The sequence below is a fragment of the Mesitornis unicolor genome, unplaced genomic scaffold (genome assembly GCF_000695765.1).
Source record: "Mesitornis unicolor isolate BGI_N332 unplaced genomic scaffold, ASM69576v1 scaffold36900, whole genome shotgun sequence".
NCBI classification, from domain to species: Eukaryota; Metazoa; Chordata; class Aves; order Mesitornithiformes; family Mesitornithidae; genus Mesitornis; species Mesitornis unicolor.
In genome coordinates this window covers 1-26,179 of record NW_010160931.1, presented here as the reverse complement: position 1 = coordinate 26,179, position 26,179 = coordinate 1, and the positions used below count along the sequence as shown (strand labels likewise).

Genomic DNA, 26,179 nt, shown 5'->3' with positions numbered 1-26,179 from the left:
TTCATAATACTAAATCAGCAACTAGGAAGACATACCTAGCTACTTGTGCTAGGGGTAAATCAGGGTGCTCTCTGCTTTCCCTGATTTAAAACAATCAAGGAAAAAATTAAATTGAAAACCTTACACACTGATCATCTGGCTTTTCATATGTCAAGGGTACAGAAAGAGATCCTTCTTGTTCCATGCCCTTCCTGTGATGCTGTCTGTTGATGGTACTCCATATGTGATGGAGAGGAGTTGCCCTTCTACACCCTGGTAATTCCTGCCGATGACTGAGTGTGTTCCTCCTGCACCCTGCGTTTCGGCAAGGGTAAAGTTTAGCCAGTGCTTCCAGGTGAGAAGAGTAGCACTGGAAGGGCATGTGAGTGTTGTGCATGGCAATGCTTTTTACATTTTTACCTTTCCTTCAGGAGCTGTTGATCAACCACTGGGTGCTTTTCAAAAGGAAAGGCATTGTGGTCTTCTGTCTAGTGAGTTTAGCTGTAGGAAAGATGGGAGTCACTGAGGCTGGCTGCGCTCCACTGAAATAACACTCCCATAACAAGTTCATTTCTTCCATAAATAGGAAAGCAATATTCTGCTCTGGCAGTGACAGTACATACTTGCCCTGAGGAGAACCAAAAGGAGTGGTCCTCCATGTAGGCTGGAGCACAGGGAAGGCACATGTGGGGCTGCACAGCAGAAGCCGGGGCAGCCACAGGGCAAGTGTTGGAGCTTCATGGGCAGGATGGGGTGCTGTGGCACTGCCCGGTGAGGTTGTCTGGTGAGGTGAAAACTGTGTTGCAGTCGAGAGGGTCAACAAGCTCAGCCAAGTGCAGGGTGTCACTGCAGCAGAGTACAGGGTAAAGGTTTGAAAGGGGCTGCTGTCAAAACAGTGATGTAGGTAAGGGATGTTCATGTCTTTGTATGAACTGGAAGGGTCTGACAGGAGTTAACAAGGTCAGAAATCAGAGGTGTGAAGGTCATGCTTTAGGCTACATCTTACTATTTGTCATTTTTAATCTGCACTCCTGAAAAATGTTCAATTTGTTACAACACGTTGTCGCTGGCCGGATATGTCCTCTTCTGTAAGTGCTTCTCTGTGTGCTCTTTGTGTCTTAGTGTGAGTAGTTGAGGCCTGCTATTTCAGCAGTGTAAGTGCAGACTACACGCACATTTATAGGTATTTTCTGACCACTTATACCCAAAAGCTGAAAACCAGCATTATTTAAGTTACCAGAGTTTTGTTACTAGAACTCATATATCTTATTATTTCAGTAAGTAACTGTAAGTATTGAAATGAGCATTCTCCAGTATATGTGTAGAGTCGTATTCATATCCCTTGATAGAGCAGAAGTCTAGTTGTTTCAATTTATCCTCAGCTGGAAAGTCCTAATGCTGTTCACAAGCAGTGTAACTCCAGTCAACTGCTTGAAAGATAAAGCTATTATTTATGAGCCTCACAGAGAAGTTAAATATTGTTATTAAATATCTCAACTTTTTTAAAACTACCTATAATGGTTAATGTTGAATTATGAAGTAATATTACTTGGGAACTCCCACATCCTATAATATATGGTAGTCTGAGCACTGCTTAAATGAGTAAATGTTGCCAGAACAAATGAAAATAAATTGCATCCTAAGCCTGGCATTAAAATTTTTAAAAATCTTGACTAAGTCACTGATCAGTCCTTTTCTGAACAATAGCTAGTCCAGGAAGCCATTTTTCTAACAGAATTTAGGTAATAAAATCTAATACTTAAAACACTTAAGACTAAAAAAGTAATGTATTTTCATTTTTAAGTAAATTTGGGTTTCTTCAGACATCTTCCGTGTTTAAATATATTTTCCACATTCTTTGTGGGTTTTATTTTTTTCCCTAATTGAAACTGAGTTTGGAGATAAAAAAGCTGCTAAAAAATTTTAACTACTTCTGATGTGACGAGCTTTTAAAGAGAAGTTTGAATCCTGGTGGTGCATAGTATGCAATTCCTGGACATCTGAGTGAGCCCCAAAAATACAACACTATGCTTATTCAGCCCCAGAATATAATTTGAATATTAAAAATGAATAATGTATTTGGCAGACACTGCAACTGCTGCTTGGGGCATTTTGGAAACTGTTTGATGAACTTGCTCTTTCACCTTTGAAGAGAATACATTTGTTTATAATGAGCTTTATTCCATTTTTTGCACCTCATGAAGCTGATAAAACGCACTTTCAGAAACAAAGCGTAAGAGGATTCTTCTGGGACAAATCTTGAAAGTCTTCAATTTTCTGTCAACTGTGACTTGAATCTGTTACTTCATTTTTTCTTGTAATACATAAAATTGGAATTTCTATTACATGATGTTTTGACTAGACTATATATAGGTGTGTGTGTGTTTGTTGCTTGTTCATTAAAATTCCTATTTTTGTATTCAAACAAGTTTTTAATAGGGAATTTTGACACATTGCCTTAGTGAAAATGGACTTATTTCAAATGATGTTTATATCTTAGCTGTGTTGCTGTCTAGATAACTTACCATTTAATACTGCCGCATGTAAATCCAATGCTGTACAACAAAGAAAAAAACAAGAATCTTGCTGCTAGCTCATGTTCCTTCACTGACTTTTCATTAAAAGTTGTATGCAGAAATCTGTTTAGTAGATTTTTCACTTTGTGCATGAAAACTACTTGTTTCTACAAGCTATTTCAGTTATGTTGCAGTAAACTTACTTTGTGGATCATGCTGAACTGTTAAGTTGGCTTTAAGGAAAAGTTTTGAGTTAATAATTTTTGTGGTGTTTAATAATTTTAATTTATACTCAAATCCTAGTCTTCGGGTGTTCTTTTTAGGGTTATGCATAGCTTCCTTACCATGTAGTCCTGGGGTATGTATAACTTCTAAAAAAAAATTTCTTGTTTTTGAATGTTATTTAACCTGATCATAGGATAATTTCTTGTTGTGGGGAAGCTCAGAAGCTCTCCAGTCCAGGCTCCTACTCAAAGAAGGTCACCTATGAGGTCAGACCAGACTGCTCTAAGCAGCCAGTTGAGTTTTGAAAACCTTCTCGAATGGAGACTGATAAAGGCAGGCTTTTTAGAAAGGTTTCTCTATAACATAAAAGGCAGTAACTGTCTTCATATTGCACAGTACTATAATGAACTGTGACATTTTAGGGCACACTGAAGGAACTCTAGTAAATTCAATTACTCTGTTGAAAAAATATTTTTATTTCTTGAGGCAACATTCAGGAAAGAAACTCAAAGGCACTATGTTCCTGCTGTCAGTGTAAGCAGAGAACTGGTTAATACAGCAACTTAGATGTAGGTCTTGACTTCACCTCAACCAACATTTGTTTGATGTTGTGAAGGTCCTAGTTGTACTCCTTGGTCTTTGGCCTCTTGTTCTCCACCAGCAAGAGCCTGGTGGTCTCTGGAAGAAGCATGCAGGGAGGGATTGCTCTCCCCTCCCTCCCTGACTCCATCCCTGTAGCTTCCTGCACTCCTGCACTTCGGCCTAAGCTGCTGGGATTTAGTTCAAGTAGGCTGTCCTTCAGAATAAAAGTTCTTGCTAGAAAATTACTAATTTGAAAGGGAAATCTTCTTTCGTGTTTCTGTGATTCTTTTTCATGTCTCTGATAGTTTCCTGATTGTGACAATTTCTGAAAACTCTTTAAAATGTCTTTAGAATACAGAGTAAACCATTGCGTGGTTTTAAACCAGTAACATGTCAAACACAGCATAATACAGCTCATCCTGTAACATTTTCATAAGGTATCTCTAGTAATGGAAGGAGAGGTTGGGAGGACTTGTATCTGCTATTGAAAGACTGGTCATGGTGTATGTGTTGCTTAGCTCTTCAACATTATGAAACTCTGCAACTAATAGAGCTAATTTTAATGGCTGAGGGAATGGATGAGAGCCAAAACTAAAAATAGCCTAACTTAAGAGAGTAATTTCACCAGCTCCCTGGTGCACCTAAGCATGTTCTAGTTCAGAGCCTGTGAATTACCTGCTTCCTGCCAGTTATTTTGTGAGAGCTCCAAAGGGTGATTGAGACGATATGAGCTGGGTGTGTGTTTGAAATTAGATTATATAAATACCGTCCTCAGGGAAAAGTGAGCACATCTGTCAAGTACTTTCTTAGAAGAGGAATATAATGGTTGTGCAATTTATATTTAAAAAACAAACAAACAAAACCAAAAACCAAACCAAACCAACTAGCCAGACAAAAAACAAACCAAACAAAAACAAACCAAAACCATACTACTTGTGCTATGTATTCTTTTTTCCCCTTTAATCACATAGATTAAAAAAAAGCCCAGTAAAAAAGAATAGTTAAAAAAAAGAACTATCTTATTTAAGGGGTTAACTTTAATTTTCTAACATACATCTATTGTGTTCAACCTGTCCAAAGTATGGTTGCCATTAAAGGATTATTTGTTAATACTACAGCAAGTGTAAACATTGGCTCTTTGAATTGGGATATATGATACTTAAGACTAAATCAAATTCTGTAGAGAGAGTAGTACTGGAATATTTGTGGTTGCATCCATTAATTCACAATCATTAATTTTGTTAGTTATTTTCAAGAATACAGTTTTCTGAAATGTGTTTTTCATTTTCGCAGTCTGCTTTTAGCACATCGTGACTTTTTCCTCATTTTTAGGCATTGGTGGAGGAGCTGTTCTCTTCATTCTAGGTTTTCTTAGTAATTTAGTTGAATAATGATTACTCTGTTGTGCATTTTGATACTAGTGTGTATGCTTATTTAAATTTGTGAGCAATGTCTGTGAGTTTTGTTGAATCATATTATTTGTACATATAGAATTTGCTGGTTTTTTAGTTGATAAGCTCAAACATGCAATCATCTTTTCAAGAAGAAAAATTAAAATTATAGTTATAGAAGATCTTTTGTAGACAGTTGGTACCTCATGTTTTCTTTGCTCCTATTTATTTGCATGTGTGTTTCACACAGAATCTTAGGAGCTGGAAGGGACCTAGAAAGATCATGCAGTCCAACCCCCCTTCTAGAGCAGGATCACCTAAACTGGGTCACACAGGATATTCCTTCAGTGGTTTTTGTATTGTTTAGTGTCATCGTAGGAGAACTTTCAGCCAGTACGTAGGGGTACTGAACTTTCCCTGGACACCATGAAGGAGTGCAAGATGTCGTCTTTAATACACCAGAGATCTCTCTGGGTAAGTTTGCTGAAGTTAGGTCAGCAGTTCCAACTGTAATCAGTGTATTTTCAACATTTTTTTCAAAACTGAGAAGTGCTGTTAGGATCAAAGAGAACAGACACCAAAGAAATGCTGCACATCTCAGTGTACTCTTCTCCAGAAAAAAAAAAAAACAGAATGAAAAATTCTGAGAGGAAATAGCCACTTTGTGGAGTTGCTTTTGATTTTAAAATAATGTGTGGAAAGATTTGAATACGTTGAAACCACAAATGTAATGCCTTGTTTGGATTGGAAGCCCCATTACATACTTAATATTTTTCAGCCACCCATTAAACAGAAACAGAAAGCCAGTAACACCTGAAGTTACCAGGGGAAAAAAACCAAACCCACATAGCTATTAATCCCTTGAGTCAGAAATTTATTTTCTAACAGTCATGACCCTTGAAAAGAGCAGGCTTTTTGTGAAAACAAAGGCAGAGTGGATGTTTTGCAGGACAAATGTATTTTTCAAAAAGTATGATCACTCAAAGTTCACTGTCCCCTCCTTGTTGTTTAGGAAAGTTGTTGCATTAAAGTATTTAATGACCAAGATAACATGAACCATTCATGCCCATACCTTCAGTGTGGGATTAATTATTGATGAGGCGGTAGGGGGCTTTCTTCAGAGCCTGGAATTCTGACTATTTGTAACAAGAGTTTGCTGTGGCAGTCTAAGTTGGCAGGTAAGAATATCACACAGTTTGCACCCATCTGCACACACATGTACTTTGGCTCTCCAAATAGACCTCTTCAAATTATGTCCCAACAACATATACTCAAAAGTATATGTTATAAAATAAAGGCTCCTTGCAGCTGGTGTGTTGCTGCTTCACTTCAAGTGTGAGACTTGGTCCACTTATCTTTACCAACACAAAATACAACACTTATGCAGCCATATATATGGGTAGACAAAAGCTAAAGAAACTCTTCCAGACTTTCAATTTACTGTTTTCTGTCTTTAAATGGACCCTGTAGTTATAATCTAGTTCTGTGAAACAGGAGAATAGTCTAGACTTGGGTTTCAGGGTACATATTCCCGTCCACAGAGAAATTACTGAAAAGGGAGAAATTATTGAAAAGGGTACAGAGTTTTAGAGAAAGGAAATTAAAAAGAATTGAGACTTTTTGGCCTTAAGATCACTTTTAAATTTGCTGCAAAGCAATCTGCATCACTATCTTATTTCAATTCTTGTGTATTTAACTCATCTCAGGGTTCATTTATTGTCAACTTTGGATTATTTTGTAAAATCGATATACATAACATGGATGAACTTGTGTAACTTACAGTCACTGTAGTCATGGTGGAATGCCTCTCATTTATTAAAGGCAAAATTGAAGTGTTGCTGAACAATTTTGAGTTCAATATACACAAGCTGGAAAACAACTTTGAAAAAATTCAGAAAGCAGGAGAAAACTTGGCTTTTTCTCTGCTCTGGTATATCAAAATATGTTACAACTCATAGCAATGTATTCTCAAAATACAGCCTTACTCTTTTAAAGCAAACATAAATGTGGCCCCCAAAGCCATACTTTCTTGAGTATTTGTGAAGTCTGTGTTTTTCATCAAGAAACATCTTCAACTGCTTGAGTATGTTAATATCTTCACCCAGGTTTTTTTTACAGTGAGTATGATGAGTAACCACAACATGTTGCTCAGAGAAGCTGTGGATGCCCTGTTATTGGAAGTGTTCACAGTCAGGTTGGATGGGGCTTTGAGCAACCTTTTGTAGTGAAATGTGTCCCTGCCCATGACAGGGAGGTTACACTCGATGATATTTAAAGGTTTCTTCCAACCCAAACTGTTCTATGATTCTGTACAAGGAATTGGACTTTACTGGGCTTTACTGAAAAGACAGGAGCTAAAATAAAGTTACCTGAAAAAAAAATAACCACAACAGACCAAACCCAACCCAACCCAACTCCAGGAATACAACAACAAAAAAGCCCAAACCATTCGGTTAGTGGCTCTTTTCAAATGTAGTCTCTTTGTGTTTCCAAGTCAGTTGGCTCCTCTGCCCTGCACCAGGTGTCATGTCTGGCCCACTCCTCTGCTCTTCTGTAAGATCTCTGAGTTGCTGTACCTTGTCTATCTGCTTTATTTTAAGAGACAGGATATACATTAAGTTTTTTTAGACAGCAGGGCCAAACCCAGTGAAATACTTGAGGGAAATATTTTTTAAAAGCAGGGAAAAAAGAAAAGAAAACATCTGTAACTGAGTACATTTCGGTGAAAGTGAAGCTCCATTGAATGTATCTGATTGATACCAATTTAGTCCTTCTCTTACTGACACCTAGTTACTCTGCCTTCTTTGTATCTTAGGTGTAGTGGTGGATCATGAGATATAAGGACTTCTTATATGAGGAGCTGCAGATGGATAGATAGATAGATAGATAGATAGATAGATAGATAGATAGATAGATACCCACTTCTGATATCTTACATATGTTGTGTGGTTATGGTTTCACTGGCATCTGGAAAGCCTGATGATAAATATACAGCTATGCTGACAACATTCATGACTAAAAAATTACTATTCTTGAAACAGTGTAGAACTATATTTTCTCAAACTTCCATCCAAAATATCAATAAACATAATTTCATTCTTTAACAACAAACATTGCAGATGAAATGATCAATTTACTTTATGGATTTTTATATTCTTTTCATATTATTCCCTTCTTAACTGTCTTCTCTCCTTGGAGAGGAGGTACACTCTGGAAACAGAAATAAGTCTGAATAGCATCATCTTCTGCAGATGTTTAAGCTTTAGAGTCTGTCATTCATTCTATTCCAACTGTAATTTATAATACTATTAGCATCTTAAGTCATAGAGTGTTTCCACTTTAAGTCTTGGTGAATTATTAATTGTGGATTCACCTAAAATGCACTACATTGATCCTTGGATTCATGGGTTATGCCATTTGTAAAGTGCTTAGATGGTGTTAATGAAGTCCATATGGACTTAAAAATTAGCTAACTTTTAATCTATTAGATAACTTTCTCATAGGGGATTGATCATTAAATACTTCAGTTATTGATTCATTTCCTGTTGAAGATATGAGATGGATATTCTGCTTTTCCAAATTTTCTTGGGTTAAAAAGAAGCAGAGATGGAGCATGAGTCTAGGAGGTAGCTGCAGCTCCTATGCTGTTGCTACCTCTCTGATGCTGCAGTTAGTTTCAGAAATAGCAACTGTATCTTGAGCAGCTGGTACAGGCTCCTCCAGCAATCAGATGGAAAGGAGGGCCAGATAAAGCTGCGTGAACGCTTCTGTCCTGTGGAATATTTTACACTCCCAGGCACACGTGGCTTAGGAACTAACTGTGCTGTATCTATTGACTTCTCCAGTTCAGAACCAACATTCAGTTGTCTGTGTGGTGCAGGGAAATCACGGTGGACTTGAACCCACTTGCTGATTTATTGGTAGAGTTCAGCCAAATTGATTACCTCCGACCTCTTCTTGAAATAATGCATATTTTAAAACTAAAGTTTGACAAAGCAGAGAAAAGTAGATTAAAATACTCTCTATATGAAAAATACATAGCACTACTACTAGCTTAGTATGTTTTAAAGAATTGTTTAATATTTAAATGAATCCCTTATGCAAAAAAAAAGCTTTCATGGAAGTTGTGGGTTTATCTAGAATAGGGCTAACTGAAATTCATACATGTGTAGCTGTGTATTCTTTGAGGGACCGTTTTGCATCCCTGCAAGAAATGTAGGACCAAGAACCAGGAGCTCTTAATTTTCACGTGAAGTAACAGGATTGTTTTCAAGTCTAATTGAAAAGAACCATGCTGTTTTACTAATATGATACTCTTTGGAGTGTGTCATTTTTGTCAGATTAATTAAGATTGCTAAGTGTTTCTCCCTTATTTAATTAAGAGTAAGGTTGAAATTCCTTTGGAGAATGCTGTGGCCTGGGTCTTCTGGGGAAGAACCAGCAAATTCTGCCATATCCACATGATACTGAGGTCAAAAGATACTGAGGGGCTTCTGTAGTGCCTGATGCATTTCCTCCTAGATAAGCACCTAAGACTGGTCAGATAAAGTGTCATCTCAGGATACTTACTTTACCTCTCAGCTTTTAAACGTCTAAAGCTGGGGAAGATGATTTTCATCCACTAAGCCCTCTTTATGAGGTCCAGCCTTTAAACGTACGTCCTCCCAGAATTATGATCCAGAGTTGTGCTTCCTGTCTTCTGTGGAGGCAAGTCAGTGTTGTGTTACTGCCATTGCTGTCACCCTGCCCTGGCTCCCTGGTGGGTGGTTCATTCACTCTCCCGGCTCACCAGGCCATGGTTCCTGTCCAGATAACATAAGCCCCCAAAAGACTAGAGTAAAAGCTTGTTGATCAAGTAAAAGTCCACAGTTGCTTTATTGTAAGCCATTTCAGAGTATGTCTGAATGTGCAAACAGTATTCAGGTTCCACCTGAACAAGTTGTGTTGTTGAATGTAATTGTGTCATGTCGATTAATTTCCATCACATTCTAGTAGGCAGACCCTTTATAGTGGGACTTTCAGAACATCAACCAACTTCCTGCAGACAGAGGTAGAGGTTAGGGGCAGGCACACTTAAACACAGAAGTGGCATGTTTTGTCTGTCAAAAGTATGAAGTACTTTGCATATTATCTTCTTAAGGTAGGAGTTAGCTTTAAGAATAAAATGGGGACTACAGCTAACTGGAGATCAACATTTCCAGTAGTTTTCCATCAGCTTTATGCTATAGGGAAGCTTTCTGTACCTAAAGAGATGCATCTTTTGAGTTCTTTTAATATCACTGTAGAAGCCAGTGACATTTTGAAGTACAGGCAGAAAGTGGTTTGCGTTGATCAGTGTTTTGATCATTTAACAGGAGTCTCTACTGAGAAGAATTTAAGTTGCTGAATAGCACTTTGGTGTGATGTGGACAACTGGCAATTCATAAGCATCATCAAAGTGTTTCACAGTGACACCAAACAGCCATCAAGTTTTGTCGGTAATGATTTGGATTGACACAAATCAGCAGTGAACTGGGATGTAAGACCTTTTTTTAATCAGCTCTTAAGCCATTTGGCAAATGAAGGAAGCTGGAGCTGGGTGAAGGTGCTGAAATAGAATGTCCAGGATGTCTAGCACTCTGATTTCTCAAGTGCACAATAAAAAATTAGGTGTGGTCCATTTGTTTTGATGAACTTTGGTTGTAGGGTTGTTGCCTTTGCAGATTTTAGTCTGTGGTGTAATGATGTTCTGTCTTCCTGTCATGAAGTGCAAAATGTTTTGTTTTGAAATTAAAGTTAGAATAGTGGAAATCATTCTTCTGGGAGACTGTAGCCACTTAGGAAATTAAGAAGTAATTTTGTTTGAACAACATGGCTCAGACAAATAACCAAACCAAACCAAAACCCTAAAAATGATTTAGCTGGATGGTAGTAAGGTATCCAACTACGTAGTTTGACGAAGTAAGAAAAATAAAAGGTTTTTTTCATCACTATAGTGAAAATAAGTGTAGAAATAAGATACGGGTTCATTGTGTGAAGCCAAATGCTTTTTCATATAGATGATACATTCAGATTAGGTTGGCTTGAATTTTAAGAGGATAGCTAAAATAGTTTAATATATGCTCAAAGTGTGATCTGATGGATCGCTGTGTATGACTGCAGCTTACCTGTTCACCTTATTTAGGAAGTACTTTGAAATTTAAAACTAATGCAATTACATGACAACATCAGTTGTGAAACATCTTTCTACACTCTCCAGAGATCTTAGTATTCTTGTTTAATTCTACTTTAGCACTTTAGGGATCATTTGTGCTGGGCTTATGTGCAGCACAGTGGGATGCTCAGGAAAGCTGGCTTTTAAATGTCTTTGCACCATGCTGTTTGCCCTGCCTAGTCTAGGTGCCTTATCAGGGAAGGTGAAAGAGAGCTCACAACATTAAAAAACAAACATGCTCAAACAGTGCCAAGGCACATAGGCATAGCCTCATGAAGGGATGGGAGCTTAGCATCTGTTCCACTATCTGTGAATTCACAGCTAGCAAAACTTGTGTGCAACTTCATACTCTTGGCATCTCTGTTGAGTTTATGGTGAGTTAAGTAAGAAGAGGCAGGGACAGAAGTGGAGAGCCAAGCTTTATATTCTTCTCTGAAACTGTTGTGTCAGTTAAGTATTGACTTGGGAAGAGCAAGTCTATAAATTATTATATTTTTAACTCCCAGCTGAATTTTTTAGCCAAATCATCTGACCTATGTATTATTCTGAATAGAAGCTGAAGGAAACCTGAGATTACTTAGTCTAGACTAAGTAAATAAGAACTAGCAAGTACCAATGATTCAAGGAAGATGTCATGTTAGGTTTTTTCTTAAAATCTGGGATTTTTTACAATGGGAAGGGGAGAGGGAAGAAACTTCTATAGGGCCTGCTGCCTCTGAATGTTAACCTCTAGTTCATAGAAGCAGTACCAGTATCAGAGATTTCCTGTTTATTAAATTTAATATTTTTTTCATCCATTTAATCTCTTTTTAGTAAATTTGACCCTAGAATCAACACAGTGTGAGAAATTTAGCCTTATATTGGATTCAGATTTGGTTTAAACAAGGCAGATTTAATACTTCCATTCTCTTAAGAAGCTGGGATGAAAAAAAATGTGAGTTGCGATATGCACTTATAAGTGTTGCAACTCACTTGCAAGTTGTTTTGTTCAAAGCTATACAGTCAATAAATGTTTTACTGCAATCTTGTAGTTCATGCGACTTGTTGCTTGTTCTTCAAAATACTTCTGACAGCTCCATAGATTTGTTTGGGTGTTATATATAGGCTATTGACTCCAAAGTAATTGTATGGCTATCACAACAGATAAATGAAACTTAATTAAATTTGCCATGCTCTCACATAGCTTCTGTTCCCTTAATGGAATAAAATTATTTTGTTGTCAGCATGTAAACTGACAATTCATCTCCTGCACTAACTATGTGATGAATGCATGTGGTTGTATTAGCTGGGATAACCAAACTGGCAGCTGTGATGCAAAAATGAATTGCGCTTGTAGTTATTAGATACTGTAAGAAAACCTAATGCACTGGCTGGGTGGAGGCCAAATAGTCATAATTCAGAATCTTTATGCAACTGCCTAATCACATACAGGTGTTTCTGTAGGTCATTCTGTAGAGCGTCTTTCTGTGGTTGGCAGTGGGGTTGTGAGGCCCTGCAGCTGCAATGGTTTTTCTGCTGAGGTCAGTGTTTGCTATGAAAGGAAGACAGGAACCAGCGTTAAGGGGTCTTAGAGGCTGAGCTATCCTGTAGTATCACTGACAGAAAGTTAAGCGAAGATCTAAAATAGGCACTTGCAAATCTTTCACATTCAGCCACTTGGAACATCTGCTGTCTTCAGCAGAGGCACAACACATTCCAGTTAAAGCTGTGACAGTACCTGGACATGGGGGCAGAGGCTTGTGCTGAGGATCCCCACTCCTTGCATGTGGTGTATGTTGGATTTACAGGGTTGGGAGAGGTCCCTTGAGCCCCCACACTGTTTTACATGTGGCTGCAGTTGCTCAGAGTACAGCTCTTACTGTCTTCGCTCTTTTTTTCCAAAGCTGAGAGTCCCTGCTGAGCTCTGCAGAACTGACCTGTAGCTGCAGCAGCCTCAGGGGCCACATCGATGCAGCTAAATAAAATGAGTCTTAGCACTGAAGTCTGTGGCCTGAATGACTTCCAGATGTTACAGCAATGGTGCTGGATGTCTTCTGCATCCTTGCAGTGTCCTTCTAACCGTGAGACACATATACTGTTTTGCGTGGGGTCCTTTTCCAGCTCCACATCCCTGCGGTGATTTGAGAGCTGCATTGCCACCCACTGGCATGGTATTCGCCTTGCTCAAAAGCACGGATGTGCGTTGCCCACCCAGAAGTGTTTTGAATGGGCACGGAAGGGTTGTAGATCACATAAAGCCTTGGAAGACTGTAGAGATGGAAGGGTGCTAAACCTGACTATGTGCAAAACTGTGCTTGGGATCTTTCCGGCCAGCTGTCACGGACCAGGGCAGTTGCAGAGAGTGGAAATTCCCCAGCCCGTTTAGCCCTCAGAAGCTGAGAGATTTTTGGCCCTGTTTAAATGAGTGGTGGAGGTGTGGTCACTGAGAAAAGAATTGATCCTTGTCTTTACCACCACAGCATTCTTTTGGTGAAGCTAGGGAAGTATCTCAGACTCACCAAGGTGTAATTGAGAGCACAGTTCAGTGAAACTCCTACAATCAGTATATCACTCAATAAATGAGAGCCCAGGTGAAGGAAGTGTAGGGCAGTCAAATACTCTCTTCTTTTCTGTTATATTCCTGGAAGAGTGCAGATGGATTCAATGTACACACAAGTTGTTATAGGTAGGACTTTTGAAAGAAACACAGGGTTTTGTCTAGCCAGGGGCTTCACGAAAATTAGTCTGTACTAATTCAAAGTGTGAATTTATAGTTAAACCGCTTTAAATTCTTATATGTACAAATTAGTTCCAGAATGAAAGTGGTCATAATTCAGATCATTTCAGTGTCAGAGTCACCATGTCTTGCTATCTGACTCGCCACTAACCAAATCATCTAATTGCTTTCATAAAGCGATTAAGTGCCATAAGAGTGACCCGCAGAAAGAAGACTCCACAACCTGTAAGGTTGTAAAGTAGGTATGTTTATTAAGCGCATGGGTACACGGGAGAATCTTTTCCTCCGAATTCGTGTGCGCCTTCTGCGGCACCTTGTCTTAACTTTTATACAGTAAAGTGTTGCATATTCATTACTACACAAAAATGCCTATGCATATTTATAGCCTTTCTGGAAAAGGCGGTCTTTTTCCAAGAAGTCCGGTCGCGCCTGTGCAGTGCCTCTTGGTGGTCGTGGGCCGGGGTCTCGGGGAGTCCTTTTCCCTACTAAGCTCTTCACCTTTGTTCCTTACACATCTTCCCTGGACTCTTGGTGTTTCTCCAAACCACAAAGACGGTTTCTACCAATTTGCTGGAATGTTCTTGTTGTTATCAGAAGCTGTAAGATGCTTCAGGCAGGACAACCTTGGCTTTATCAGGAACTGTCTGTAGCCTACCTTCCTTTACACAGTGACCTAAGATATATTGCTTCAGCTAAATAATTGCTATCCTGTTAACTCTTAAGCATTATTCTCCCAAGCTGTGTTAGCCCCAAGCTATAATTTTCTTTATAAGTGTTACAGTTCTCTCTATCAGGAGCCCAAGTCAATTTGATGTTCTTCACAGCCAAATACCTAGCCATTTTAGAAGATGGGACAGAAGTTCCTAAATAACTTAGCTTGCTTTTGAAAACGTGATTTTGCCGGAATATTTGAAGTGTTCGGCACCATAGCAACAGCAAAGAATTATGTCTGGTGTTTAATGCACTAAAAAAGCTTACTGGGTATCAACTGTGGAAAATATGAGATACATTACAGGCAGAAGAATAAACTACTTCCAGTAATACCAATAAGCAATTTCAGTAAAGGAACAGGGGCAAAACGTTTTTTTTACCTTTTCAGAGTATCTGATAAAATGTTAGATTTGTAAGGTCTTACAGGCATGAAAATAAAATACTGCAGTGATACTGACAAGCAACTTAAGTCTACAAGGTTTTAATGTTTAGTGCAAAAAAAAGCTAGAAATTATTTAGCTATGCTTGCTCTTGGAAAGGGCTAAAAGTTGTAAGACAGAGTTACTGATTTTGGTTTATGCTCTGTGGCCTTCATGAAGAGATAGCCTAGTGTCTCTTTGCTATATAAAAATAAATTACTAAAACAAAAACAAGAATAAGATTAACATAAAAGTCAAGCCTCTTCAGAGAAATCAGGATTTTCTTAGTGCTACTGTGATGATTCAGTCTTTTGCATTGTGATACAGTGCATGAAAGACATGCACAAAAGTGTTCTTCTTAACAGTGTAAGTTTAATGAAAAACAGAGTTTAAATGTGACCTGTGTAAGCACATCCAGCATATACTAGCAGACAATACAAGAAGCTTGGAAACTTCATTGTATTTTGTGGAGAGAAGTTACTCTTCTCGTTGTCCTGCACTTTAGCATGGGTGAGGACTGGGATCTAAGTCCCTTATTGATAAGGATCATAGCTGAAGCATTAGTTTTGTGTTAATATCCAGTCTTATGCATCCTGTGGAGTGCCTTTCAGAAGTTTTTCTGTTGCTATTGACTGTCAGTGTTTCAATAAGCAGTGAACACCACCATACTTGGGCATTTTTTTCCCTTGGCTCTATCTACTGCAGGAATACCATTCTGGGTTACCATAGAAAATATTTCTGTGAAATACTCCTTGCTTAAGCAGAATTTAATATACAGTCTATCCCTCAGTGCTAAGCTTTCATATTGAAAGTTGATCTGTGTTGTGGTGGTGATGTGTTGGCCCTGTGATGAATGAAGGCTGTATAACAAAATACAGAATATGGATTTAGGTGGTGGCTCTCAGTAGTTATAGCCACCAGTTTGCATTGCATGGTGATTTGCTATATAGTGGAAAGAGTCTGTACCATTACTCAGTCTCTTTGGTCATCTTCATCATCAAGTCTGCAAAGTTATTGATCCTTCTACGGTGAACTGATACAGGGCTGCCTGTAGCAGAACTGGAAAGGCAGCTCTTCTTCTGTCCATGGGCCGCACAGGTACTTTGGATGATTCACAGTCTGAGATGATGGTCAAACTGAAAGGCTAAACAGAAGTGAAAGATCATATATGAAACACCTTGAAAGAGAAAACTGTAACAGGACCCCTCTGCCCAAATTTGCAGAAAAAGCTGCATTTCTGTCTTCTACACTGACATAGAAATTGGGAGTTCAAGCATATTGTAGCTCTTCAGTTGAGCAAAAGGCTGTACAGAACAAAAGAATACAATACATCCCAGAGTGGGATAGACCTTCAACCTTTGTAGTGAATGACAGACTCTCAGAAAAGTCATGCTCTCACCTGCTGATTTCGGCCATTCAGCTGCCTTTTTCGCTTTCCAGTAGGTGTGTGTGTCTTTGTTATCCGTCACCTCACTTAAAGAATGCTGTGCTTCAAGGGCCTCCTTCATCTTTTTTGCTATGATTGAATTTGCCATTTAACCAATCTGAAGAACTCATTCACAACGGTTTTCCTGGTTTTGTGCTGATGTACCTGCATTGAGATCATGTAGCTATTCCCTATCCCAAAGGGAAGAATAGATCTTTCATGCTCTGTTAATGTTTCTACTTCTCTCCCCGAGGGAGCTATCCTCCTTTGCTAAAAATTCTTTGAATACTCTAATTAAGGATAAGGGTCTCTTTGAATGTTAATTAGTTTTTCATTGGCCTCACTCAAAATATTTAACTCAAAGCAATTTCCTGGTAATTATCTCATGATTATAACTTTGAGAGGATTTACCCTTTCTTAATAAATTCCAGTTTATCAAATAAGACTTCCTTTTGTATGTGCCCAGTTAATCACAACTACAGATAAGACAATAAGCAGTAATTGTAAAGAGGCAATTTTGGTTTGTTTCTTAAGTTTTCTTCTTGCAAAAGCTGTCCCTTGCCTTTTTTTGCTGGCCTTTAATTATTTAACTGTACTGTAGATGACTGTGTCCCTCATGCACACAAGTTTGGAGCCTTTTGAATGGTTGAATCTACTGAGCCTGTACAAGCCAACAGCTTTGTATGAAGACTAAAATGGCAGAACAACTCGAAACTTTTCTTTCTTGCCTCATCCTGGAATGGTGAGACAGGACCTGATCTGCTCCACTGCTCTTTCTTCAGCTCCTCATTCAATCTAGGACTCCTAATTAGGTGTAATTAAATAAATTACAAAGCCCCTTTCTGTTTTCAATTTTGCTTTGAGTGTTCAAGAGGGACCGAGAAATTTCTGTATCATTATGGAGGGCATATGGTACTTTCGACTAGCAGCAGGACAAACTCTAAAACCATCCTTTCTATCATGAAGAAATTCTACACATTTAATAGATGGCCGCAGAAGATGCCTTTTGAAATCTCTGAAAAGAGATGAAATTCCCAAAATGCTTGTTTAAAATTTCTTCTAAATCAGGACATGAACTGAGGAGCTTAACTCTTATTCCCAGCGTGAATGAGAGGAGGATTCTTATGAGCTTTCAGGAATACCTTGAGGGATGCTGCTCTCATCCACTGTGCCTTCAGAATCAGCATATCCATCTATCAGGACAGTCACATCATTCTGATGTAGGCAGTAACAGGTGTAGCCCATTGCAGAGATCTCACCCATCCAGCCTCGGACCTCAGCGTTGTCTAAAGCTTATTTCATATGGAGGATTTCATAAGGACCTTATACAGAATTCCTTCCCAAGTGCACCAGTGAGTTTCACATGAACCTGAACTCTTGCCTTACACTTCCAAAGAGAAGAAGCTACACTACTTGAGTTCACTAGAGCTCTCAGATAGTACTGCAAGAGAACCAAATCATTCACAATCCCCCTTTGCTTCCTTAAGCATGAATTGCTGCTCCATAAGGCTCATCGGCAAGGCTGTCAGAAAGGATCACCACTTGCTGCCAGCTCAGCTGTGTTGTTACCAGCTGGTTGGCGTATCTCTCCTGCTGATTGCTAACACTCACTCCACCAGACTCTTGGGATTCTTCCAATGCGTGCCACTGTTTATAATCTGGGCAGCAGCTACAGGGACTCTGCTCCATTTGTATTTGTCAGGTCTTACGGATTTAGTTGCTATACCAGATGCCAAATTTTGTAGTGATAGCACTCCATTCTCTACTTAGATGAATTCCTTCTCATTTCTGGTATCCCAAGGCAGCACTGTTCACCACAAACCTGTCATGCAGATCACAGTGACACCTGAAGAAATTACACGCTCTTGAATAACTGTAGTTCTTTGTAACCATGACTACGCTACAGTAAGAAATCACATTTTTTAATTAATTCAATTTATGCAATGAATCCAATATTAAAAACCATAAATTATTAATAAAGCAGAATTCTGCACACATTTTATTTCTATAAATGTAAAATAAAGCTTAAACCATGTTTTATAGTATTGGTACTGAATACAACTCAGCAAGCAATAAATAAGCAATGCTGATTCAAAAAGCAGAAAACATCTCTTCATTTGAACTGCTTTTGTTTCTTTGTTTCGTGAAGGCATCTCTCATAATAGCTTCATTATGAATGCAACTCATTAATGTGTGCTCCCTGCCCCCTGCCTTTGCAAGTCTTCTCCAACGGGCTAAACATGGTGACTGGAGCTTTTCGGATTAATTTTCCTTAAGTGACCTACTTTGCAGAGAAAGATAATCATGCACTTATAGCCTCTGGCACTCTATTCAGGTCACAGATGGACAAATAGCAAAGCTCTTCCTCAGTGACTTACTGGGGTTGTAACTAATCCCCAGTGAGAAAGGGATCAACCTGATGTTAATTGGTCAGAATACCTAAAAGCTTGGAATATCATTGACTCCTACCTTAATTTTCAGGAGGTGTTAGGCTGTATGATACCAGCCAGCAGCTGTTCTAGAAGTGTTTTGTGGTAGTGATCAAATTGCTGGATGCCACAGATGTTAAATACCTGAATTTGAATCTTTTGCCTTGACAGTGGAGCACCATGCAGTGGACGTGTCTGATATTACACACATGCCAGATACCATGGCTGGCACTGATGTCTGGAGATTCGGGAGAGTTTTGACCTTTTGGTCTCTAACAAGTGCTTCTGATCCCGTGAACAGCTGCTATTGTAAAGATTATTTTCTGTGCAATCAGACCTAAACCTCTGTTATGAAACAGTTTGTTTTGTATAACATGGTCAGTTGAGTGAATAAAACTCTCCGTTAGAGGCCAGTTCTCCCTCTTGTACTTGGCACTAATGTAGTGATGTGTGCAAAACTCTATATTTTCAGATATTCAGAAGTTTCACAAAGGAAATTATGAGGCTTTATTCTCTGTTCAGTCTTTTAAAAAAAGTTTGCTGGACCTTTTCATACTAAGAAACAGGGAACAAGTAAGATTGTTAAGGTTGTCTCTTTATTTGAAGGACCATCTTGAAACTTTGTGTGTGCCAGGTGTTCAGTGATGTTAATTCTGACAGGTTTGTAGAAATAACTGTTAAAATTGTGCCACAGCCAGCGAAGGGATGGATGGCATTCAGAATAAAACAAAAAACCTATGCAGGTTGAATTCTTGCACCAGAGGACTGCAAACATATATGCTTCTGTCCCCCAGTGTATACATACAGCTTTGCTGTTCGCACCACAGTGCAAAACTGAAAGGTGATGTGGTAGAAATTGCATTGCAGGTTGTATCTCTTTGATCACTGAATACGTGTTTGTATTTCATGTGCTTCTGAGAGCGAATAATCTCAGAACATATGTGGAATGATTAGGGTTTGGTTTAGATATTTACAACTGTTTAGACAACCTGGCAGAGGTGTGTGTGTATTTCCTATGATAGAATCAAATTCATTGAGGGCAAAATCAATTCCTTTTACCAAAAATCCTTTCAAAGAAAAATTAAGTAAAAGGTTTTAGAGAGAAAGAGTATGTGCAGCACTCCCATACCTGTCCTGAGGGATTGTAGTGCAGCTGTTTCACCATCAAAATTCTGGCCAGGGGCTCTGGCAGTTGTTGGGAGCCCTTTGATTTTTGTCTTCTGTGTCCTTCAGCTTCTGGATCTGTGTTCCCTCTCCTGGGCATTAGCCCCAGCATCTTCTCTTCCATGAAAGAATTCTCATTGTGTCTGAACTGTGTGATTCTCAGCGTTTCGTCTGGAAATGTTCATAAATTTGAACCAATGTAGCTCTACAATTGTAGACACCAGTGCAGATACTTTTAGTCTTGCTTAAGCACAGCCTGTGGTAGGTGCTTTTATCTGGATCTAAAATAATTAATCCAAATAAATCCAGTTGTAATCAAAATAATCCACAAAGCATATTTTTAATTTTCTTTTTTTTTTCTTTTTTGGTTTGTTAAGAAAGTACTGGAAAAAAATAAGTCAATACTGCCAGGATTGGTTATGGGCTATTTTAATCAAATTATGATTTTATGAAACAAAAAAATCACACCTTTAGATCTGTGTTACATGTTCATGCCCACTATGTAGACCTTTTAGAAATAAGAAGTATGATTGAAAATAATACTGGTGTATTCCTATTGAAATCAACCAATTTTAAATTAAAGGTCCAAATAAATCTAGCTTTTGAACCAGGATATCTATAGCAGTAATAGAAAATACATGCTTCATAGTTAATGCTGAAATTCCAGTATACAAGCAATAACTTAAGAGCTCCTGACTGTTTTCTTGGCTGGGTAATAAAGGCACTGGACAAAGGTGAAGGTGAAACACGCCACAAATTCCTCTCACATTATTACTTGGCACTGAGAGTCTGCTTTCTGGATCTTCATGGCTTAGAAGTTTACCTTGTTTCGTGGGTAATAGTACACTAAAAAAGAACTCCATTCTCTTCCCTGTCTGCATATTTAATTAGGATATTAAGTGATCAAACAGTTCTCATCCTGTAAGTGTCCCAGATGCAAAGCTTTTAATCTGCTGTGTTACATCAGTATGAAATCTTCTGTGTATGTTTCTTCTGTGGGGAATGATGAGTAGTAAGGCATATTTGGCAAACATGTAGGTGTCACACACACAATCAGCTACTATTCCTGATGTAGAAGGATTACTAAATGAAATTACTCAGTTGCATGAAATGGCCGGAATGGATATTTGTTTGCCAGATGAGAACATCAAAGAGGAGTTATGATTGTGTTAATGAACTAGATTTTTAGGCATGTTTTTTACAGAACTTGTTCATCTGCCCTGCTACTATAATTGAAAAGTAAATCTACTTAGAGAAACAGAAGAGTAGAAATTGTTAAAGAAATTTGTTTTCATCTTCTTTATTAGGTGAGTCAGCATTCCCTGATGAAGTAGGATTATCATTATTTTAGTTCAGTAACCTAAGATTTAAAATTTCCAGTGGTGAACTTCTAATTAGTTGAATAGATCATGAAATGCTACAGCAATTTGAAAGAACCAATATTCCTCTTCTAAAGGAACTTGTATTGCTATTCAAAGGGATAAAGCAGCATATTTGGAAGGAAATGCTGGAGCATGGAAGAATCAGACATCATGTTTAAGTGAAACAGTACATGTGATCTGAGTTGGTAATGAATGTTCTTTAGTGGCTGGTTGATTTTGAACACCTAAGGAACATTTATAGGAGTCATAATGTTTGTGAAATACGCTTTGGTGGGATGTGCTGTGTATATGCTTAAAGTGGAAAAAAGAAACTCCATGGACAGAATGGTGGCAGAAAGTTTTGTTGTTCATATGTAAAAAGTTCAAATAAACCCATGCACTTACATGAAAAATAGTAGTGATTTATAATTAAATTAGTTGTATTAAAATATACTTATTATAATAAATAATTAGATTATAATAATTCCTCAGAATTCATTACAAACCTGTACCACAGAATCATTTTGGCCAGAGCTACAGATCTTTGGTTTTCAATGATGCATTTAATAGTAAGCTATTTACACAGAATTATATTATTTTTTGTAAGTATTTTCCATGTAGGTGTGCACCTCACATGCTGTTAGCATTATACAAGTAAACATTAATGAGCTATGTGCATACAATATATTCACCTGATGTCTCTGAGATGTTTCTCCGTTGCATACTTAGTGCAAAGATAGGGTCTGTGGATGACAGCAAACTAATTACCTCTGAAAATTAAACCTCTGTTTTTGCTCAGAGAATAGCTAAATTGTAGACAAAGATTGTTCCTCCATAAGCTACTTCAGTAAACCCCAACATTGGCTTCCTCTTTGCAGTAAAGCAATAATATATCTATGTTCCTTGATCTTTAGTATGTTTGCTGATACTGCTGTGGAAAGGTGTAGTGATAGTATGATGGTATTGAATTTCAAGGTCTTTGACTTTGCAAGTACAAATTAAATACGGTATTTCATAAAGAAACTGTATTTCAGCAATAGAAGGCTTGCATTAAGACAACTAAGCCGTAGTTCCAAGGCACTACATTAGCTCTCTTGAATCAAGTTGTTGACTAATCCTTTTCTACAATATATTTCATAAAGGAGTAGACTTAAAAAGCACTTTCACTCAATAAGTATGTATTAAAATAGTGACTAATCGTATATGTATTCTAGAATTACATGCTGTTGCTTTTGGGAAGCTGATGTGGATTTCATAATCCTTAATATCTTATTAAAAGAAAATATCCTGTTGAACTGGTAGGGTAGAGGTTGTTTTCCAATAATGATGTATATGTATTTTCTGAATTTATAATTTTCATGATTTGAGTGTTTAGATTCTCATTTGGACATTTTTTTGCATAATTCTATTTCTCGTGGATATTTTGGAAAGAAAAAAAAAGACATTTTAAGAAAAAATAAAAGTAAGAGATGTGGGGGCTCTGACCGTTCTCATTCTGTCTGTGCAGTTCGACAATCAGCAAGCATTGGGAGGCAGAACTGGCGACGCTCAAGGGTAACAACGCTAAGCTCACAGCAGCCCTGCTGGAGTCCACTGCCAACGTAAAACAATGGAAACAACAACTTGCTGCGTATCAGGAGGAAGCAGAGCGTCTTCATAAACGGGTGAGTCGAGGCAAACAGCCAGGATCCTGAAGGTGGAAGTACTGGTGACTGTTTTCACTTATTTTCAAGTAAAACAAATAAGGTTATTGTTGGAGCTTTAGGTTAATCTTTGAGACAGAAATAAATGATTGCTTTAAACCACACAGGGTTCCTTTGTTGGGAAATTCTCTCCTTTGTGGCAGTTCCTTCTTTGCAAAGGGTATTGCTGCAGGAAGAGTTATCTAACCTGTGATACTTTTTGCCAGCTTTCACTCTTCATTTGATTCCAGCTGCATTGCATCTGTTTCAGGACCTTCTCCATAGCATTACACTTTAAGCCCATAGAAACTTGACATCAAATCTGTAAGTTAAAGAAACTCTGTTGAATTTTCCACATTTAACAAAGTCTAACAGCTTCTTCTCATCCCTGCACCTTAACAAAACTGAACATAAACTCAAGATCATTGTATGCAATTAGAGATCCGCTCCCACTTTCATACAGGAGGGGCTGGGTTCTGTTCCCTTCACTGTAAATTTTGCAATGGTCGTTTGGTAAACCAGAAATTAGTGAACAGTGGGGGAGGGAATGACAGTGACTGAGAGGGGAATAAAGCATTTGCAGTGTCGAAGGCAGTATACAATATTTTAATTTATCTTTTCACATATAACTCTGTGTATTGTATAATATGTTCACCTTTAGCCATACAAATTTGTTATCATAGCTTAGGACACATTTTTGTGCTAATTGAAGGCAATATTAGCCCATATACAGAGGGAAGATGTCTTTGATGAAGCTGCATTAGTTTTGTTGATATCAGTTAACTTAGGAAAATATCAAGGAGACATATATAGTTAGGAAAATAAACAAATACATTGCTTTTTTGCATGAAAACAGGTTTCATGAATATGCTGACAAGAAGGGAAAGGTCAAGTAACAAACATGGCAGTCCTTTTGATTTGGTTTTGTATACTGTACTCACCTATATGAAATAAGGTATAGCAATTACAATTAACCAAATCCTGCAAATTGTGAAAGGTTCTTTCAGACCTCCGGTGGACCTGTGCAACTGGAGGCTGTTAGTAATCCCAGGCCCATATTCATCTCAAGGGGGCAGAAATTCAGCAGGCTAGATGTAACCTGAGGATGTGGAAGAGGAGACAGAATTGCCTTGGGCTTGAGAAACCTGAGGAAATGTCAGATTGCTGGGGCTGTCCTCTACCTAGGCTGACTTGCAGACAAGGGTCCTGAAGTCCCAGCCAAATTCGCTGATAGGGAGGAATGACAATTTCTGATGGACTGTAATTGTGTGTGCCATAGCTGGCTGGATGAAATGCATGAAGTGTAATTAAAACTGGTGATTTTTGCAAAGTGCTTTCAGTTCAAGCAATTGGCAGTTACTGATGAAACTGCTTTGCTTCAGAAGTTCTCTGGTCAGGCACAAGCTTTTCATGTGTGTACAGGGGGACACTTTCAATTTGTCATCCATCTCACTTCAGCTTCTCCTTTGGAAGAGTAGAGTTCTAACCTGTGCTCCAAGTTCGTGAATAGATGATAAGTCATTGGTGATAAAATTGTTTAAACTATAAACTTGTATTAAAATTATAATCTTGTATTAAAATTACTACAGTGCAGATATTCAGGTGGATATGACCACTAGGCAGGCTTTTCAGTAATAACTCATCACTAAAACATGGGACATAATGAGGCAGCATTCTTCCTAATAAAATGTATTAGCAGCTTTTGTTGCAAAGCTGAGACAATACAGTTCTTATCTATGAAAGAGAAGCAACACACAACAACAGCAACTGAGTTTACCTTGAGGATACCCAACCACACAAGATTTGCAAAGATCCCTTTTTTCTTCATGTTACTCTCAGTCAAATCTTATTTAAAATCTGTTATTGGAAAATACAGTTAATGAATGTAGGAATTTTTAGCATGTCACTTTGCTTCTTTATGCTTCTTTATGTTTGCTGCTTTAACAGAAGCAGTAACCAAGTCTTTGTAGCTATATTCATCAATAGGGGATGATTTTTCATAAGCTTTGCCCAGCAAATTTCCTGCAATCATTTTGTATTTCTGAGGGAAAGCGGAATCTCATAACATGGCATTATCTATGCTGTGCTTTTTTGATCACCTTTTACATGAGTTTATTAAGTGTTTCTGTAATCTGTGACCTCGAGGCCTGTTGATATCTCCTGTAGAATATAGGAATGCGCTGTGCCTGTGTTCCTGTGGGCATGCCTGTAAATGACAACAGGGTAGTTCACCAAGAGTACTGCCCTCTGTTGGAATTGCTTTTAGAAAAACACTGACTCAGCTAAATCAAAATTTCTAGGCAAAAGTATGCAGATATGTGAAGAAAAAAAAGTCTCAATCTGTTATCCATACAGTGTGATACAAGAGCTCTTCTAACCTGCATGCTGGGGACTGATCTTTCAAATTGAAACATTGCTCCATTTCAAAAAGAAACTACAAGTCAGATGCTTCTCTGTTATACAAATCGAAAATGCACTGTTGAAATCCAGATCTGGAGGCTGTTGATTATGGTACATGTGGTCGTGAGCAGTGTTAAGTCAGTGTACTGACTTAGTGTAAACTTTGCATTATCTTTCTTTTAGGTTTATCCCTTAAGCTCAGTATTAACTCATAGGTGCAGCTGATAAAAAAAAATGTTCATCAAACTGGAATCCATCTCACCTGAGGTTAGGTAGAAGTTATATATCAAGTCTAAAATGCTCATCTTTTTTTCTTGTAATTCTTGGGGAGACAGAAGCATGGAAAGTAAGTGTCCCAGTCTTAAGAAAACTGACTAAGATGTGGAGTTGAATTTGCTTCTGTAATTACTTGTCTTTCTCCATAGGGTAATCTAGATAGTCCTATAGCCATACTTTTAGTCAGATGAAATGAACCTCATCCCTAGTTCATAGAATCACAGAATAATTTGGCATGGAGGTTATCTGCCCCAATTCTCCACTGAAGGCAGGGCCAGGATCAGGTTACTCAGGACTATGAATCAAGTCTCAAAAAATGGACATCCCACAACTTCTCTGGGCAGCCTGTTCTAATATTTGACCACTCTTGTCAAATTATCTCTCCCAATATCTTGTCTAATTGAAATTTGCCATGCTGCGACTTGCATCTGTTGCCAGTTGAGCAGAAAGATGGGGTTTGATCCAGAAGAAAGTTTGGTTAAAAAAGTGAAATAAACAGGATTTTTAGAAATACTCATAGAAAAACAGATTTCAAGGAGAAACATTAGTTTGCATGTTCAGTTGTAATTTAGTAATTGTTTTATATGGAAAAGTTGGCTATCACAGCATCTTGCCCATTGGAGAAGAGTGTGTTTAGATAGGTATGCATTGGAGGGATGTGCTCGCTTCCAAGATCATAGCCTTCACAGAATCACACAGAATCACAGAA

At 38.2% G+C, this 26,179-nt stretch overlaps 1 protein-coding gene across 1 annotated transcript in view; it reads left to right on the top strand.

Moving 5' to 3' along the window:
* LOC104546144 (homer protein homolog 1) overlaps positions 1–22,776 on the top strand; it is a gene marked incomplete at both ends in the record, with an annotated part of 37,303 nt that extends 14,527 nt beyond the window's left edge. Inside the window, one exon of the mRNA XM_010191456.1 lies at positions 22,620–22,776. Coding sequence (XP_010189758.1) covers positions 22,620–22,776 — 157 coding nt within the window. The remainder of the gene's footprint in view (positions 1–22,619) is intronic.
* Positions 22,777–26,179: the final 3,403 nt, after the last annotated feature.